The sequence below is a fragment of the Pungitius pungitius genome, chromosome 4, assembly GCF_949316345.1.
Source record: "Pungitius pungitius chromosome 4, fPunPun2.1, whole genome shotgun sequence".
Classification (NCBI taxonomy): Eukaryota; Metazoa; Chordata; class Actinopteri; order Perciformes; family Gasterosteidae; genus Pungitius; species Pungitius pungitius.
The window spans coordinates 18550503-18566519 of record NC_084903.1 but is presented as its reverse complement, the minus strand read 5'-3'; the positions used below and the strand labels follow the sequence as shown (position 1 = coordinate 18566519).

Here is a 16017-nt window from a genome sequence, read left to right as displayed (position 1 = left end):
TGAATGTTAAGTTTGTTTACTGAAATGTGAGGGAACTCTAATTAAGAAAGTGTGCACGTGAGAAACGCAACTAGCTCGAGGCACTGGATCCGTCAACACAATCATCCCGGCAGCATAACTCCTCCACTCTATGTGCCTGTGTGTGTGTGTGTGTTAAAGAGAGGGAGACAGGCACACTAATTTAGTGCTGCCACAAGCTGTTTTACATTATAGGTTCCCCCAAAGCTACAGCTATAACAGTGAAATCTATCTAGTCTATAAATTTAATGGTAACAAGTTTCACAAGTTCCAAGTTTCCCAAAACGGCAGCAATAGTGCCGCCGTGTCCTGCACTCAAACGATCCTGTTTACCAAGCCCGATTGATCTTTCTGACTAAAGTCTGAAGTCCTGTTTAAAATGTGTCATGCATGTTATTTGTGACACGTTTTCTCTGGAATTTTTAGGACGAATCATCCAGTAGAATGGACAGACAACACGGACTGGTCTAGTACCACTAAATGTTACACAGTTTGGCCAGTGCCTATTCATTCGTAACTAACGAGATTGATCCACCCGTCAAAGGCGATGCCCCCGAACGAGCGATTTCGAATTTGTTTCCCTTCGGTAAAGAGACGTTTCACGACATAGTCGAGCTTTTGGGAAATAGCAATGAACAAAACCAACAGTATGCAGCCAAGCTGATTTATAACCATAGTTGCGCGTCCAACTAAATGTCGATGTTGCAGGCTGACGTTCTCTCAATGATACGGTATGATCAGAGGAAAGAGTAAATACGTCAATTAGCATTTGCTAATTACTATTAAGTACAAAATCCAGTAGAATCCGGTGAGATTTCTCGTTGCTGAGGAACCTCAGAGACTTTTGCGAGTTAAAAGAACCCCAGAGAAATATTCAAGCCCATAACCCTCGGCCCAATGCAATGTTTCCCTGTGTTTTTAGATTCCTATAACTTTAAAATAAGTTATAGTTTTTTCTCATTACTCATCTTTTTCTGTGTTGAGTGATGTGATACTTTGCTTACTGTGACCCTATGAGCCCAGAATTAATTTCGCTATTAGCAAGCGGGGCGAGCTTCTTCTGCCAGCGCAGCCTCGGTGACTGCCCCTCACAATCCTGAGCAGTTCTCCCTCAAGCGTTAATGTCATTAGAGTTATTCATTTGACTCCTTCTATAGTCTGATTGAATTATTTAGCCTTTCTGTGAACGGTAAAGTTAATACCATGCGATTTTAATAAGCTGAGAGGTGAAGGAGGGTTTCTGAGTGAAGGGGGACAATGACTTTCACTCTCTATTGCCTCTCTCATGAATGTTTCAGAGGGTTCTGTGCAGCCAGGAGCGGGGTCAGTCATCCCCCCCCCCCCCACACACACACACACACTGGTGAGACTTGTGCTGCATTTCCACTGCATGCTATAGCACAGCTCTTCTCAACTGGACTCACTCGGAACCTCTTTTGGGGGGGGGGGGGGGGGTTTGGGGTTAAAAGTTGTGCATAGTAGCCTACTTGGTGCTTTGTTTTTGGTATGACCTTGGTCAAGGTTCTCCGAAGGTGGAGTGAAAACACTGCAAGCCACTGATTGGTCAGAGATAAGCTTATCGGGGCGTGAAATGGGACATGGTGTACGAACTTGTCGTTTTCAAAATAGTCAAGCAACCGTCCAGAGTGATATTTTTTTTTTTATTGACTCAGCCCAGTTTTTCCAAGAATGCAATGCAAAATACAAAAATAAGGAAATGGAGAAAGGGTCCTAGTACCAGTTGAGTAGAGTTAAGCCAAACCATGCAATGGAAACAAGGTACAAGTCCTTTTTAGGTACGTGGGGGGCGGGTGCACTGGTGTATTCCTTTACTCCAACTTGAAGGCATCCAACTCCGCTCGCAGCTGCCGCTCGCCGTCGTCGTCCACGCACCTGGTTGATCCAGGTGGACGTTGTGGGCGGTGAGCGGGTGAAATCAAGCTAATGACTCTGCCTTTTTAAGACCACTCTGTAAGCGCTGCAGACAGGAAGCTTTGTTTTGCCATCTGGTTCCAATTCAACGACAAAGGCAGAGGTTCCGGCATGAGACAAAGGAGCCGAAATGAGCCCCACTTTAATAAACCCAGCATGATGGGAAGCCACGTGTGTGTTATCTTAATGAGCTGTCCAAAGGAGAGTGTGCCTCCCCAAAGCCAGCCTGAATTGAACAATAACTAGGGACCTGGGCTCATTCATTTGCAATTGGGAAGGATCCTTGTGTTGCCTCTTGCAGAATTGCATGAATTTACTATAACACGCACTTGGTATTGCAGAACGTCTGTGTGTAAATGGTGATGCTTAGAAGGATGTAAACAGTACAGAGCAGCGCGCGTTAGGACAACGTGTATTTGTAGTTTTTATTACCTCACCAGGAATGGGATTCATGCACCTATTCAAAATGGAGGTCCTACCAGGGCCCAAGTTGTACAAAGAAAACCTAGGAATCTAAGGAAAATCTACTGCATGTGTTGGGACTAGGGTCTGATCCCACAAACCGGTGCCATATCAGGCCCAACTGAATTACTTTATTTACACTACTCTGATGACTCCGTCCTGGCAGCCGCTACCGTTTGTGTGGCTACAGTAGCTAGCTAGCCATAAACCTTCTATTTATTTTTATTTCAGTGTTTCCCTTACCATTATTAAAGCCCCCCCCCCCCGATGGACACAAGGCAGACACGTGTGCAGCACTTTACAGCAGTGGAAAATCATGTTTAACAAAGAGTGGAGCTCAAACTCCTGGATTGGTTTTACAGGTGCTGAAGCCAGTAGCGAACCCTTCACACTCACTAACCGCTCATCACAAGCACAAAAGGGGACACGCACAGAAATAAACACTGTTATACTACAGCCACTTCCAGGGCTGAAAAGGAAGACCTGAATTGTCAATTTCCAATTTGGGGTCAAATTGCAAAACAGTGGCCAACTGCAAAAAGTAGTATAATTGAAAACATAATTTTGTGGTTTCAAACGATAGTGTCAAGTCTTCAAAGCAGCCCAATGTTATTTAAAAAAAAGTAACACATAACAAATAAAACACATGTTGTGCTTCAGGGCATGGCTAACTTGTAATTGACATGTCTGCTTTTTCTGCTTTTCATATTGTGTATTCCTTTAGAAAAAAGCTCAATTATACTTGCCTCAATTATTTTTACTGAGCATTGGGTGGTTGCAGAAAGTCAAGAATATATATATATACAATATTCAGTGTATGGGCCATATACACATACATCGGTTCCGGATGTGCAGTGTGTAGAGTTCTTGCTGTCTTCGTACCTCACCTACCCACCTCTTTCCTGAAATGGTTCAATAATCTGAGCATGATGTGCTGTTTAGAGCAGCTCCTCTTTGTCGGAGGCTGGCTTTAGTTAGTGTGCACTAGCCTCTGTCTCGCTAAATCCTAGACTCCAAGGAGTCAGGCCTTAGCAACAAGGCCCTGGAAGAGAGGGTTAGTCAGTGACCCAGTTATTGCAGAGACAAAGAATTGTCTGAAAGGACAATTTGACACACCCTGTGAAAAGGGAGCTTTGTGGAAAAAAAAAACAGTTTTCATAACCATCCATAACTGGGCCAAAGTCCATGAAGGTGGAAGGTTAGGGAATATCCGTATGAAGCCCGATAGAACGACAAAGCCACACTCTTCACCGTGTACGCTCTGGTTCCTTCATGCAAAAGCCGCCGCTGAAAAATCAATCAATGACAATTGCTAAATCATTTCAAAGCTTCAAGCCAAGTTGCTCACCGGCCCCCCCAAAAAAAGGTTTTAAGGCACTCGCTCACTAAGGCTGCTGAAAGGTGACTCTTGAGCAGCCTAAAACAATGACCAGAGTCAAAGTCACCTCTGTGCTTATTATATCCCCCTCTCTGTCCTGTCTATCAGGTTATTCACATAGTAATGAAAACACAGTACCTTTAATGTGTGTATGTCTCGCAAAGGAAAGGAATGGCGCTTGCGTATGGTCGAACTGCGGTGCAACGGTCGCGGCGTCCTTCAATCAGAGGATTGGCGGTTCGATCCCCGACTCCACGTCCTGTCCTCCGTGTGTCCTTGGGCAAGAAGCTTAACCTCAAATATCTCCCGTAGCCTGCAGTCTATGAAGGAGTTTTAATGGTTCGGCCGTTCTAGCCATGTTGAAGGGAATGCACTCAACGTGTTTGCTCGACGTCAACGGGTTCTGTTGCGCAACAGCATCTTTAATATTACGTGTGTTGGCACCTTTTTATTTAGTTTTTTTCTGTATTAACATACGTTAACAGATGTAAGGGGCTGAAGGGCAGAATAGTGGGGGGGAGTATACGTTCCAGCTAGAAGGCTTCCACCCACTGCATCAGGGGAAGTGAGATCAGGTGTGCCCGGAGACACACCTGGACCTCAGCTCTTCATCAAGGAGGGGGTACAAAAGGGCAGGCGGAGGGAGGCATCAGATGAGAAACATGGCCAGGGTGGAGAAAACAATCCCGGAAAGTCGGATGGCGGCCCGGTGTGATTCGGAAATTAGCTTGATGACCCTTATTATTTATTAAGAGTACTTTGTGCAATCCTGTTACAAAGTATTGGTTTGCAGGTGATTGAATTGAATAAATGCACACTGAGAACCTTTTTTAGACACACGGCATTACGGGCCCAACGCTCGCTATTAAAAAGTTGCATGAAGTATTTGTATAACATAACCCAGTTCGAAGGACCTGCAGGTCACTAACACACCATTGCAAATTATTTTTGTTTGAATCGAGGGGGGCCTTGGAAAGCAGCCCCCAGGCAGCCCTGCCTGACATGCCCTCCCTTCTCACTGGCAGCACATATTCAGCCACTGGGCCGTCCCAGCGGTCACACATTACTGACTAAAGATATGTAAATAGAACATTCATGTTGCCTTCATTATTAGATGTGGGTCACTGGATAACTTCAAGAGCACTAATTAAAAAAGCTCCCAGCACACCATTGCTTAGTAGTTGCACACACACATACTACTCATGCACTGCACTTATGTTCCTTGCTGGTTCAGCACCAAACCATAAGCTCAGTGGTCAACACTGAGAGATGGTGCTGTAGGCCAAGTTACACTAGTTTGAGTATGGATACTAACAGTTATTGTGTCCTATGGAAAGAATCATATATGTAGGTTTCTCTAACTACGTACAAAGTTGTATTTCCAGTGCTTCTTTCCCTTTTTTTAACACTTTAAACGTGATTCCAATAGAAGCTAGTCAGTTTCCGAGAAACTTTCCTCCCTCCTTAGCCGTGGTTTCAGGCAGGAACTCATCAAAGATGTGCAGCACACTGAGGTGCTTTGGCAACCCCTCAAAGGTTATCTGCTGGTCCGTGAGGAAAAGGCCAACTGATCACTGTCAGAAGAGATAGAAGGGGGGAAAAATAGCAGCTCCTAAATCATTTAGAATAATGAATGTTGTCACAGCTAATAAAAGCAGTCAAACCACTCGGTGTTGTGCATCACAACAACAGGCCGAGGCCACCGCTGGCTGGTTGCATGTCAGACCAAAGTAACAATGCAAGGAGCGCTTTTGCGAGAACACTGGGTACCTTTTAGGATGGAAGGCAATTCCAGGGATGAATCCCCCTGTACAGATGCCATTTACATCCTCCTGCTGTCCAATCCCCCCCCCCACACACACCCCCCCCATTCCTCCTTCTGTCATGTAATCTACGCTCCTCTGACAGCCCAGCCAAGGCCCGGTGGGAGAGTGCCTATCCATCTCACTGCCCCAATCTGCCTCCCCTGTTTGGTTCCACATGAGCACTCAGCTGCTGTGACTAATTAAATAAAGCGCTGTGCCCTCTGCTTCCTGTTGGCCATGGCAAGGTTGGTGCACAGAGATGGGGAGAGAGAGGGAGGAAGAGGGGAGGAAGAGTTGCTGAAGTAGGAGGGGGACATAATAACAACTACCAGGCTTGTAATGGTGCTTCGGTCCACGAGTCAATAGATAAAGTTACGACGATGCCGGCGCGACCACTTCACTTCACCGGTGTCGTTTTTCTTACACATCTATCAATGATACAATATTTTGAGCGCAAGTCTTCATTCTGTTTTTTTTTATTTTCTTTTCTCTGTTTCAGCCATGACGCTACTGAATAGCTAAGGCAGAGAAAATACCGGTGAGTATGTTTTGAATACATTTTGAGTACACCTTTTTAATTACACTTCCGTCCCTGTGTGATGCTGCGTAGTAATTTCTGCTTATTCCAAGTGAGCAGTAATGCTCTGGAGGCCACGGTGCCTCTGTAGGTTATGGCTAAGTGCTGCTGTAATGAGGCTCGGCTGCATTTATTTATTATGTGAAGTCTTGACATTTTGTTTTCAGGAAGCACAGGGTCACTGACTGATATAACAAATCAATTGAATGCTAGTTATTGGACTGTCATTACTGAACAAGCAAACTGAACACATACTGCATGTATGAATAAGAGATACGTCCATGCCTTTTTCTGAGTCCTGACTTCCCTATTAAAGGTGGACCATTTTGCCGCAGCTTTAGTAGCAGTCTGACTGGTGCACTACCAGAAATACAGCGGTACGCAGGTAGGCATTTCTAAAAGTGATTAGAGCCCGTGTGTGACGGGAGTGTTGGACCTTCTGGACATTGGGGGAAAATGAATGGGACGCTCCCACTGGCCTTATGTTCACTCGACCATGGTCAGCCGGTGTCACACACTATATCCCTCCCTGGACCCAGCACACGGGCCTCGAGAGGCCAAGAAAGCCTAAAACATTGGAACTATTTCTGAGGAAGCTCCTGTGCTGGACTCTGGCCGGCAGTGAAAGGGCATATTTTAGTCTTCCCAACGGTGTGCTGGAGAAAAAGTGAGCCCTTTTTTGCTGTGACATGGTCACTGATGCTTTTAGGCGCTCCAACATTTTGGATTTGAAAGAATATTATACATAATAAGCTCAGCTCACTCAACAATTTGTATTGAGTGATAACCGGCCCGCTGTAGCTTCTCCTGTCTTTTGTCAGACAATGAGCTACAATTTGATAAGTGCAGTGATTGGTAAAATAAATCCTGTCATTTGGGACAATTTCAAAATATATTCCGCCGAAAAGGGACACCTGTAATAGAAGTCAATACCCCTGTGTAAGTGTCCCTGATGCTTCACTTTAACACGCAGCGTGGACCCACATTGTATCTGTTCACTGTTCCTTTAAGTTTTACTTTAATAACCAGCAGTTTGGTGTCAGTTGTGTGAATAGTTTTTATTACGAGGTTGGACAGTTACAGCTGTTTTTTATTATACCCCGACTGGTCGTTGCCAAAAAGCCGCAGCACGCAGAATGTGTAGAAGATGATGGAAGGTGCAGAAAGTAATTTCCTGTAACTAGCCAAAATATAGTCTGGTCAGTAGGAGTCAAAGAGAGGACATTTGTCTTTGATGTAGTATCCACTGACCTTCACAAGACTGTTATTGCTGGGTAATAACCTGCAAGCCCCTCGACCTCGTTGCTGCTGAATCCTCCTCGATCAATTATTTCACTAATTGTGTGGCAGTTTTCCTATCGATTTAACGCATTTATGCAGAGTGCAGCATATCTCATTTAATAAAGCAAGGCTCCGCATTTAATTAAGTCGTTTGAGAGTGAGGCGGCACTTTGTTTTCATGAACATTTGCCTGATCAATACCTTGGTTCATTTGTGACTTATGTTCATCTACTCAAACTTTTATTGTTTCATTACTGGCAGCCCAGCGCGGATAACATAGTCGATGACTAACTGCAACACACTCAATAGTTTGTAGATTGTAGCCATTATTAGCGCCTCATACTTAATGCGTGCAATCATGAATACTACATACTGTTTATTGTGGAAACATCAGGGTTCAGTGAACAATAGTACATGTAACAATGTTGAGTGGATGTAACTTTCCCCTGTCCATCTACAGATAACATGGAGGCACGCTAAGGGTTGGTGGATTTACTTTCAATTAAATATCCATAACCTTTTTGTATTGGTTGGTTGCACAAATGAACATCCCTCTTCATTTTGGCCAAACCCACTGAGTGAGTCACCTGGTTATTTTCCAAAAGTTCTTTTTAAAGTTTCAGTTTGCATTTCGCAGTGGAGGGATAACCAATGAATGTTTTGTAACCGCAGTGTCAAATAATGCTGGTTATTAGTGCTGTTCTTTGGGCACTTTAGTTTGTGCATCGCTGACTCAACGGACTAAAAAGAGTTATATCTTTGAAGTAACATTGTCGGGAGAAACCTTTCAATTTTCTAGGTGAAATTGGGCTGCTAGACCTTTTATCATGATTTTCAATGTTCCTGCATGTTCCTTTTATGTCCAAATTGTCTGTAGAGAATAATATTGGGCAAACCTTGGACTTGAAACAGATGGCTGCAAATGAGAAGAGCGTAAATATTCGAAGCCAGCTATGAAGGGAATAAAGAAATGAGCAGCAGCATGGACGATCCCCATTATGTACCTGACAACGACACCTGATGATTTCCAATGAGAGGTTACTCACTTTACTTTTTAAGGATAGGCGCAGTAACTGATACATAATAGCATTTTCCCAGCTCTTTCCGCAGCGTTGAGAAATATTGATTTCCATTGTTCGGTGGTAAAAAGGGGTTGAATGGAGCGCAATTTGAGAAAAGAATACTGATCTAAATACAAAAGCCTGCTACAGCAAGGTGTGAAATTTGGGATATGAGCTCCCTGAAAACCCGTTTATTTTAGACCAGGGGAGATCGCTGCTGTATGTGGCAGGTGAGGCCCTGCAGACACTGATGATGTCAGACAGGACACTTATGTTGGCCTCTCTCCAGGGAGGTGTCTTGAAGTGGAGTTTGACTCACTGTTCCAGTGTCTCTGATCCCTGCATTATTTATGCTTTTGTCTCAGACATTTATCAGCATTTTTATACCTCGCAGCCTCATTCTACAGTACATCTCCTGTGATGGAATACGCTGCAGCGATGACGGACTCTGAGGGAAGCCAATATCTGAATATAGTAGCTCATATTGATATTAGAAAACTGTGAAATGGTCAAGTGTGCGGCATACTGTTGAGAACCTTGGCAAACAGCCATTCACATCAGAATAGTTCATTGGAAGAAAACGCTGTGCTTGCTCCTCTTATCTTACCTCCATATTCATTTTGTGAAGACATGGAACTGGTAATATGGAAGCAGTGGTAGGAGTTGCGCAGCCACTGAATCGCTGATCAATGACAGCTAATGAACACAGCAGGAGTTCTGCTCTGTTTCTCTCGACAGAGAGACGCTTTCTCTAGAGAACTCTTTTTTTTTTCTTTTTTTTTTCTGGTGTTTTTGCCAGAAAAACACAGGGGCCCTTTGTTGAAGCCAACTGCCTCTGGGCTCAATTAACTACCATAGATTGATCATGATGCAGATGAGAGACTGTGTACAAGACCAGGAGCGTGGCTATGTTGAAATAGGCACACAAATGGTGAATGCACTGATACAGACAATCGGGGCACTGTTGTGCTGAGACGCGCCATTAACGTATATAACCCAAAAAGGGCTGCAGCAAAATAATGTCCCCGATCTACTTTAATGGGAGGGATTATCCCAATAATAAAACCAGTTTTCTGCAAGCGCAAAACATATTCTTTGCAGTAGTTTTATGCCCATAAGACGGAGCAATGAAAACTAAAGGCTGCACTGAATCTATAGTCTCCACGATAACTAGTAATTCGGTTTAATGATCCAAACATACATAGGCGCAAGCAGCAATAATTGTTTTTGCAATGTTGTCGTAGGCAACCGAGTGCTCCCCGATGATGACATGGTTTGCTTTTTGTGTGGTCACCAGTCCGTGGCTCTTGTCATAACATATCAGCATCACTTAACATCCCTCGCTCTGGCTGATTGCTGGAAATTTTCCTATCTACCAAAAAGCTTGTTTTGAACAGTTGTAGAATTGATGAACCTCTTTTGGCAACGCGATGATGTCCGGATCGCGGCAACCAACAACGCCTACTAGTGCGGTTTTAAATGACACCCAGCCTATTGTTTACAAAGGACAGGAAAGTCTGTTCAGCAATGGAGAATGTACACACAAACCTAAATACTAAACAGCCCCCCCCCCACCCCCCCGACTGTGATGAGAACACGGCATGCATCATGTTGCTTTATGAATGGTGAAATGGCTTTGATGTGTAGCTTTTTGAAGTGTGCTCACATTAGCGTGAAACTGAAGGAGAAGCTGCACATGCTCATAGGATGGGAGTTTAGACTCGCATGTCTCTGTACACAATTAACTGCTTCAGTGTTGGTGTTGTCTTTCGGATTTTTCACTGCAGACCTACAGTAACTAATGACATGAGAACGACCGTGATCAAACGTGCAGAGTTAGCCATTTTGACATCAAGTGCACAGAACTGCACTTGACGGTACCGAGATGAGAAGGTTGCAGAAAGTGACGTAACAGTTTTGTTCCATGTGCCTTTAAATAGTGGTGCATTAGTGAATATTCAACCTGCTAGGGATTTAGAAATTATGATTTGACTCTTAATTTGCTCTGGTCGGACATTATTTCAAATGGAATGTGTATTCAGAGCACTGTTTATAACATCAGACTTCATTTTTGGCTCGTTGCTGTATCAGGTTTGAGCAATTACCTGATTGTTTGTGTCATTTCCATTTCTACATTTTAGATTCGGCAACAACAAGGATGTAGAGACGCAGTAGGGAATCAGCAATTGTGCATCAGGCATCAATGGCTTAATCGTGTGAAATCATTCCCAAACAATTTTACACATCATGAAACATTATTTGCAACGTTATTAAAACATCGTTTAAAAAAAAACAAATAGATGCCTTTGCATAATGCAACTAAAAATTGCTATATGTCCATGGACTACATGGTTTGTGACTGCGGCGTCAATGCAAAGCGCTGCATTGACCTCCCTGTACACCCATGATGGGCTAAATGTGCAATGAAATGGGGCTGAAAGGGGACTCATTGGCATGTCACAGTCCTTTAGCCGGCAGCGGGTCTTCTCGCTTCCTCTCGTCGGGTGACAGTCACCTTCATGCTGCATCAGGGAACGGCACAGGTGGAAGACGGACGTCTGTGTCAACCTGTGCGACTCTCAATATTCATCAAGATTAACACCCTGGGAAATATTTAGAGTTTAGGGTAAATGAGTGACTTTCCTCTTGACAAGGATGACATCCCATTGTGTGAGCACAGAATAAACAGACTTATTTTACACTCTTTTCTACTTTTCTCCTTTTTACTGAATCACCTCGCCTTTGGGGCTTACCACAGGAGTCTCTTCAAATGATCCTTAAGACTGAAGTGGAGAATCAAGATTAATGCACTTTCACGTCCCACCCAAGCTCCAGGGGAAAAAAAAGTCTTATAATTAACACCAGGGTGCTTCGGGCTGCTTTTGGAGAGGTCGAGGGAGCTGATAAAGGTGTGAGAGTTTGTGCTGTTGCTTTTGGAAAAACAGTGATGCGGCAACAGAATTAACTGTCAGACAACTCACTCTGGCTTATTGTTATTGGAAAAAAGTATCGTCGCCCGTACCAAGAGCTGCAGCATATCTGCATTATTCATAGCTATCATTGTTATTAGGTATTAACCTATTAACCTATTAACATACCGTATAGGCAGCCCATTCTTATTCCCACGTGTCTCTTATGTGCGGTTGAGCTTCCTCTCGTTCCCTCCATGGAATTTGGTACCGGGTGCTTTTCTCTATTTGGTTTTCCATTGTATACCCCATATATCAGTCTGCACGAGATTCTCAGCTGATCGCAGTAGGGATGCTGTGGGAAATGCCTCGACATCGTCAGCGCCACACCAGCTCGATGTTTCATTGGCCGCCACACAGGGGGAAAGTCTGCACTTTGTTAATTGAACAGGTTTGTGTGGGGATCCCTCGAGGTCATACTAAGGAGGATGATCTCTGAGCATCAGCTCCCGAATACTATCTGCAGCCTTTTATAATGAAAACACAAGTTATGATAAAGTAGCAATACCACTGGTAGTGTCTAACCTTGGTCCGTCCATTAGTAAAACAAATGTAACAGTTATATCATACTCTTCTTGTCTAACTCTTGGCAGGATAGCAAATTTCTCTAAAATTCATGGGATTTCTGTTTTTTTGACCTCCCATGTGGAAGAGTAAGTGAGTGTTAAAAATGATGCCCAACCAATTATTCACACCTAAAACTCAACCGGATTTGGTTTAAATTTTAAACCTTTGTCCTATTGGAAGAGGTCCGGTGTGACAGAGCCCTGACCTAAAGAGGCCATTGTGCCAAAAAAATAAACTTACAAGTACATGTTATGGCACTTTCATGTGGAATGATCTAAACAAGTAATCTGCTGAACTTCATCTACCACCGCATTATTAATCAAAATCAAATGAATTCATTTAATTCTGACCAATGTTTGGTTTTTATATTTTTTCTATTGATATGAATTATTGAGCATATCTATATATGTAAGAACGAATAGCTCCATTTGGCAGTAACTACCAAGGCCAATAGATGGCGCTCTGAGGCCCAACAGTTGGAGAAAAACTCAAATAAAGCAATTGTTATAAAATGAAGCAGATGAGAAGCATCATTTTCCATTCTTGCATAGAGAAATTGCCACGGTGTGTTTGATCATCTGGAAATGATTAAGTAGCACCAAGTTAAGCTTCTTTCTCATTATCCTGAATACTTCTCCAAGGTTATTTCCAAACATTTACTTTCATAGTCCCATCCCTGCTGTTTGTCTTAAGCTAAGTTAAAAGTTGTTTTTGCCGTCTGCCTCAAAGACCTGCAGGCCTGCTGTTTTTAGGTGTTATATTCCACACGCATATCAAGATAAAAACAGGGCAAAGATGCTGACGGGGACCACGCAGTCTGAGATGTGCATCTGGATGTAAATGAGGACAGAAATGGGAACAGTGTGGATTTACAATGGTTCATTAGATTGAATCCACTGTGCCGCTGTATCTTTCACGTGAACGGCCTCCTGTCGCCCGAGCAAATTAGTGTGCAATCCCGTGTTCGAGCTGTAAATGAATCCGTCCTTCAGCCTGTTTCTCAGGTGCCTCGGCTGCTTTGGATCCTCAGACGGAAAGGAGCTGCCCGGTGAACGCTTAAGTTGGAGTCTACTTTCTGGTTGTTGTTCACAGTCCCAGACAACATCATTTTTTCTTATCCTTGTAGTTTCGTAAGATTGTAAGTGACAATGCTGCAGATGTTAATTCAGTTTCTCCGTAAAGGTCTTCTGTTTCACCCCTGACCTCTTGATTTAACAGCTAGTGAGACTCTCTCTCTTTGAAATACAGGGTCTCTAGATCTCTACAGGGAATCTGATGAGAAAATGCATGTGTGAAAAGTGTGTTGTGTTCATTCGGGTGATGGATAATTTGGCAAGTCGGATTACCATCTGACGGGGAGCAAATGGAAGCCAGAGTGCACTTTTAAGTGTAGTGCTGCTCACTAAAACAGATATTCTTCTGCAAGTGTTGCAATATGCAAAGACTCAAATCATTTAGAATGACAGACTTAATAACCGTTTCAGTCTTTGCTTTGACATCTTGAAGCTGTTAGCAATTCCCCTTAGGCCTGTATGTAGGCTTTAACCACATCACACTAGCCTGTCATGTGTAAAATGTAATAAAGGGAGGATAATGATTGGGAGGCAGGAGAAGAGCTCACCAACAGGAGTATTTTTGTATCTGTGAGATGAAATATTAGGACAGACACGGTGAGGATACATGTGCAAAGAGACAAAGCCACTCAAGTTTACTGCATCTATGCAAAGTGCAGCTACGGTCTTTAATGCGATGCAGGGTATTTATGTAGGATATCTTCCCAGAGAGCGCAAAATAAACGATCCCAAAGTTTCGAAGTCCAGCTGCGTGCAGTCATAGCCGACCGACCGGAATGATGTATCTAAAAGCCGAACCTCGGAGCACATAGCCGACTATATTGCGTTTAAAAGCCTCAAGTAGGAGAGCTTCATGTGTGACATAATTAAATTCCACCCAAGTTAATTCAAAGTGTTTAACGATGCAGGGAGAACAATTTATTTCCCTGTGCCAGCGGTGGGTCGGTTCCGCAGGGGCTACGAGTGAGGAGAGGCATTAGAAGTTCAGAAAGACACTTTGGATTCTGAGGGGAGGACGTGTAGATGGAGACAGACTCGAAGGTTGTAGCATCCTTGGAAACGCAGCTTTCCTAGAGAGAAGTGCGATTGTTTATTGAAAAATGCCAAATACGCTTCGTTTGTTGTTTTCCTTCAGCATTTTTACTGAATCAATAAGACCAATTTAGGTACAAATAAGTAGAAATCCGTGTCTGACCGATCTGTTGGGTTTGCTGTTGGTTATTGTAACGACCCGGCAGTGTGTCATTATTTCTCCAAAGCTAATAACCTCTCCAGCCGTGAACATCCTGACATTAGACGTGTTGTGTTTTTTCTTTTCTTTTTTTTGTGCCTTTTTCCAGGACCCGGTGCCAGACGGTGCGGAGGAGATGAGTCTGGCAGGTAATCCCACTCCATCTATCCATCAACCGGGAGACTATTTCCAGCGTCCCCTACAGAATGTCAAAGCCTCGCGGAGCGGCAAGATGAGTCCATCATCCTCTTTCTAAGACTTTCCCCTCAAGTTTCCATCAAAACCTACAAACGCATCATGTGCCGTTATCTTCCATTGCCCTCGCTCCCCTTTCCCGCCGATGGAGGGTCACGGCGGCAAGTGAGCCCAGTTGAGTGGTGGCGCTCCACGCGGGCTTGAAAACACACAAGGGTCATTTCTTCGGCGATGACATCAGTCCGTATGGGCTTTCGGTGGGGCACGTGCCAGAGATGTCCTGTCTAATAGGAAGTGCGACAATTCAAGAGATGACCCTGCCACAGTTGCCATTGCTGCCTCTCTGCCAAAGAGAGAGAGAGAGCTCGGCTCTCCCATTACTCTTGCACTTGCTAATTAGCGTCTGCCGCTGGAGTAACTTGTACCTGTCAGTGTGTGCCGCTCTCCTATATTCAGTAACTTGAGGGAATTGAAATTGAATGCCAGTTAAGCTCCAACAAAATGCAAATGGTGCATGGGATACACCCTGATTCTCTCCCTGACCCGACAGCCTTATGTGTTAGATTTTTTTTTTTTTTTTTTTAAATGAACACAGTATCTCAGCGAGTTTATACTGCCAGTGTGGAATGTTTCATCTATTGCAAACAAGAGGACATACTGATTGTTTTATTGCTTTTTTGTTTTTTTTATATGTACTCAAGCAAATCCCTGTGCCACATGTCCTCGTATGAATGCCAGATAGCCCAGTGCCTATACATTAAAGCGACATGGAGAAACTGCCTGGTCATTGGTAATTATTGGTCCCATTCCCTGTTTGTTCAGGTAGAACAAGGTCGATTTTATTACAGACATTTCTTCACCCAAAGGATTAGCCATGCTGCTCAAATTCCTCCGTCCACTTTTCCATTAGTTGATTTATCTGAGGTCTAGACTATTCTACATAATGAGTAAAACATGAGTTATGGTCAAAGCAATACACATATTTCATTTACATACAGATCAACACTGACATGTCGAATTGTTCCCAGTTAGACGCAGTCCTATTTTAGGGCCAATCCCTCTCTGTTTGCAGATGCTCAGTCATCCCAAACATTTGACTTGTTTTGAATAATGGATTTTTTTTTTTTCCCCTGGGAATGTTTGTCGCTGTCATATGCGTAATAGCTACCTTGCATAAATTCTGACTTGTATAAGTAGTGCAGAAATACCTGCCCAACGCGCACACACATGCACGAGAGCATGCGCACATAGTGTGTCCTCTTGCTAAGCTGGATGAGACTGTTGATCAAACCCCGGGCTTTGCCCAAATGCACAGATCCCTCTGTACAGTAGCCCTTGACCTTGGTGTGTGTCCTCGCGGCCCAGACGCCCGCCTGAAATTAAATTACAGATTAGTGGCTCCAGGCCCAAAGAGGGGTTTATTTGGTTGGCCCCTCTCTGAGAAACGCTCATTCGGGGAATGTCACTG

General features: G+C 43.7%; 1 protein-coding gene across 2 annotated transcripts in view; it reads left to right on the top strand.

Moving 5' to 3' along the window:
• Window positions 1–15281, top strand: part of cd276 (CD276 molecule) — a 55463-nt gene extending 40182 nt beyond the window's left edge. The window contains exons 7-8 of one of the 2 annotated variants that reach the window (XM_037485231.2): window positions 6095–6133; window positions 14464–15281. In XM_037485231.2, the coding sequence (XP_037341128.2) occupies window positions 6095–6117 (23 nt within the window). In that variant the 3' untranslated portion in view covers window positions 6118–6133; window positions 14464–15281. The remainder of the gene's footprint in view (window positions 1–6094; window positions 6134–14463) is intronic. The other variant, XM_037485222.2, reaches the window with a different exon arrangement.
• Window positions 15282–16017: the final 736 nt, after the last annotated feature.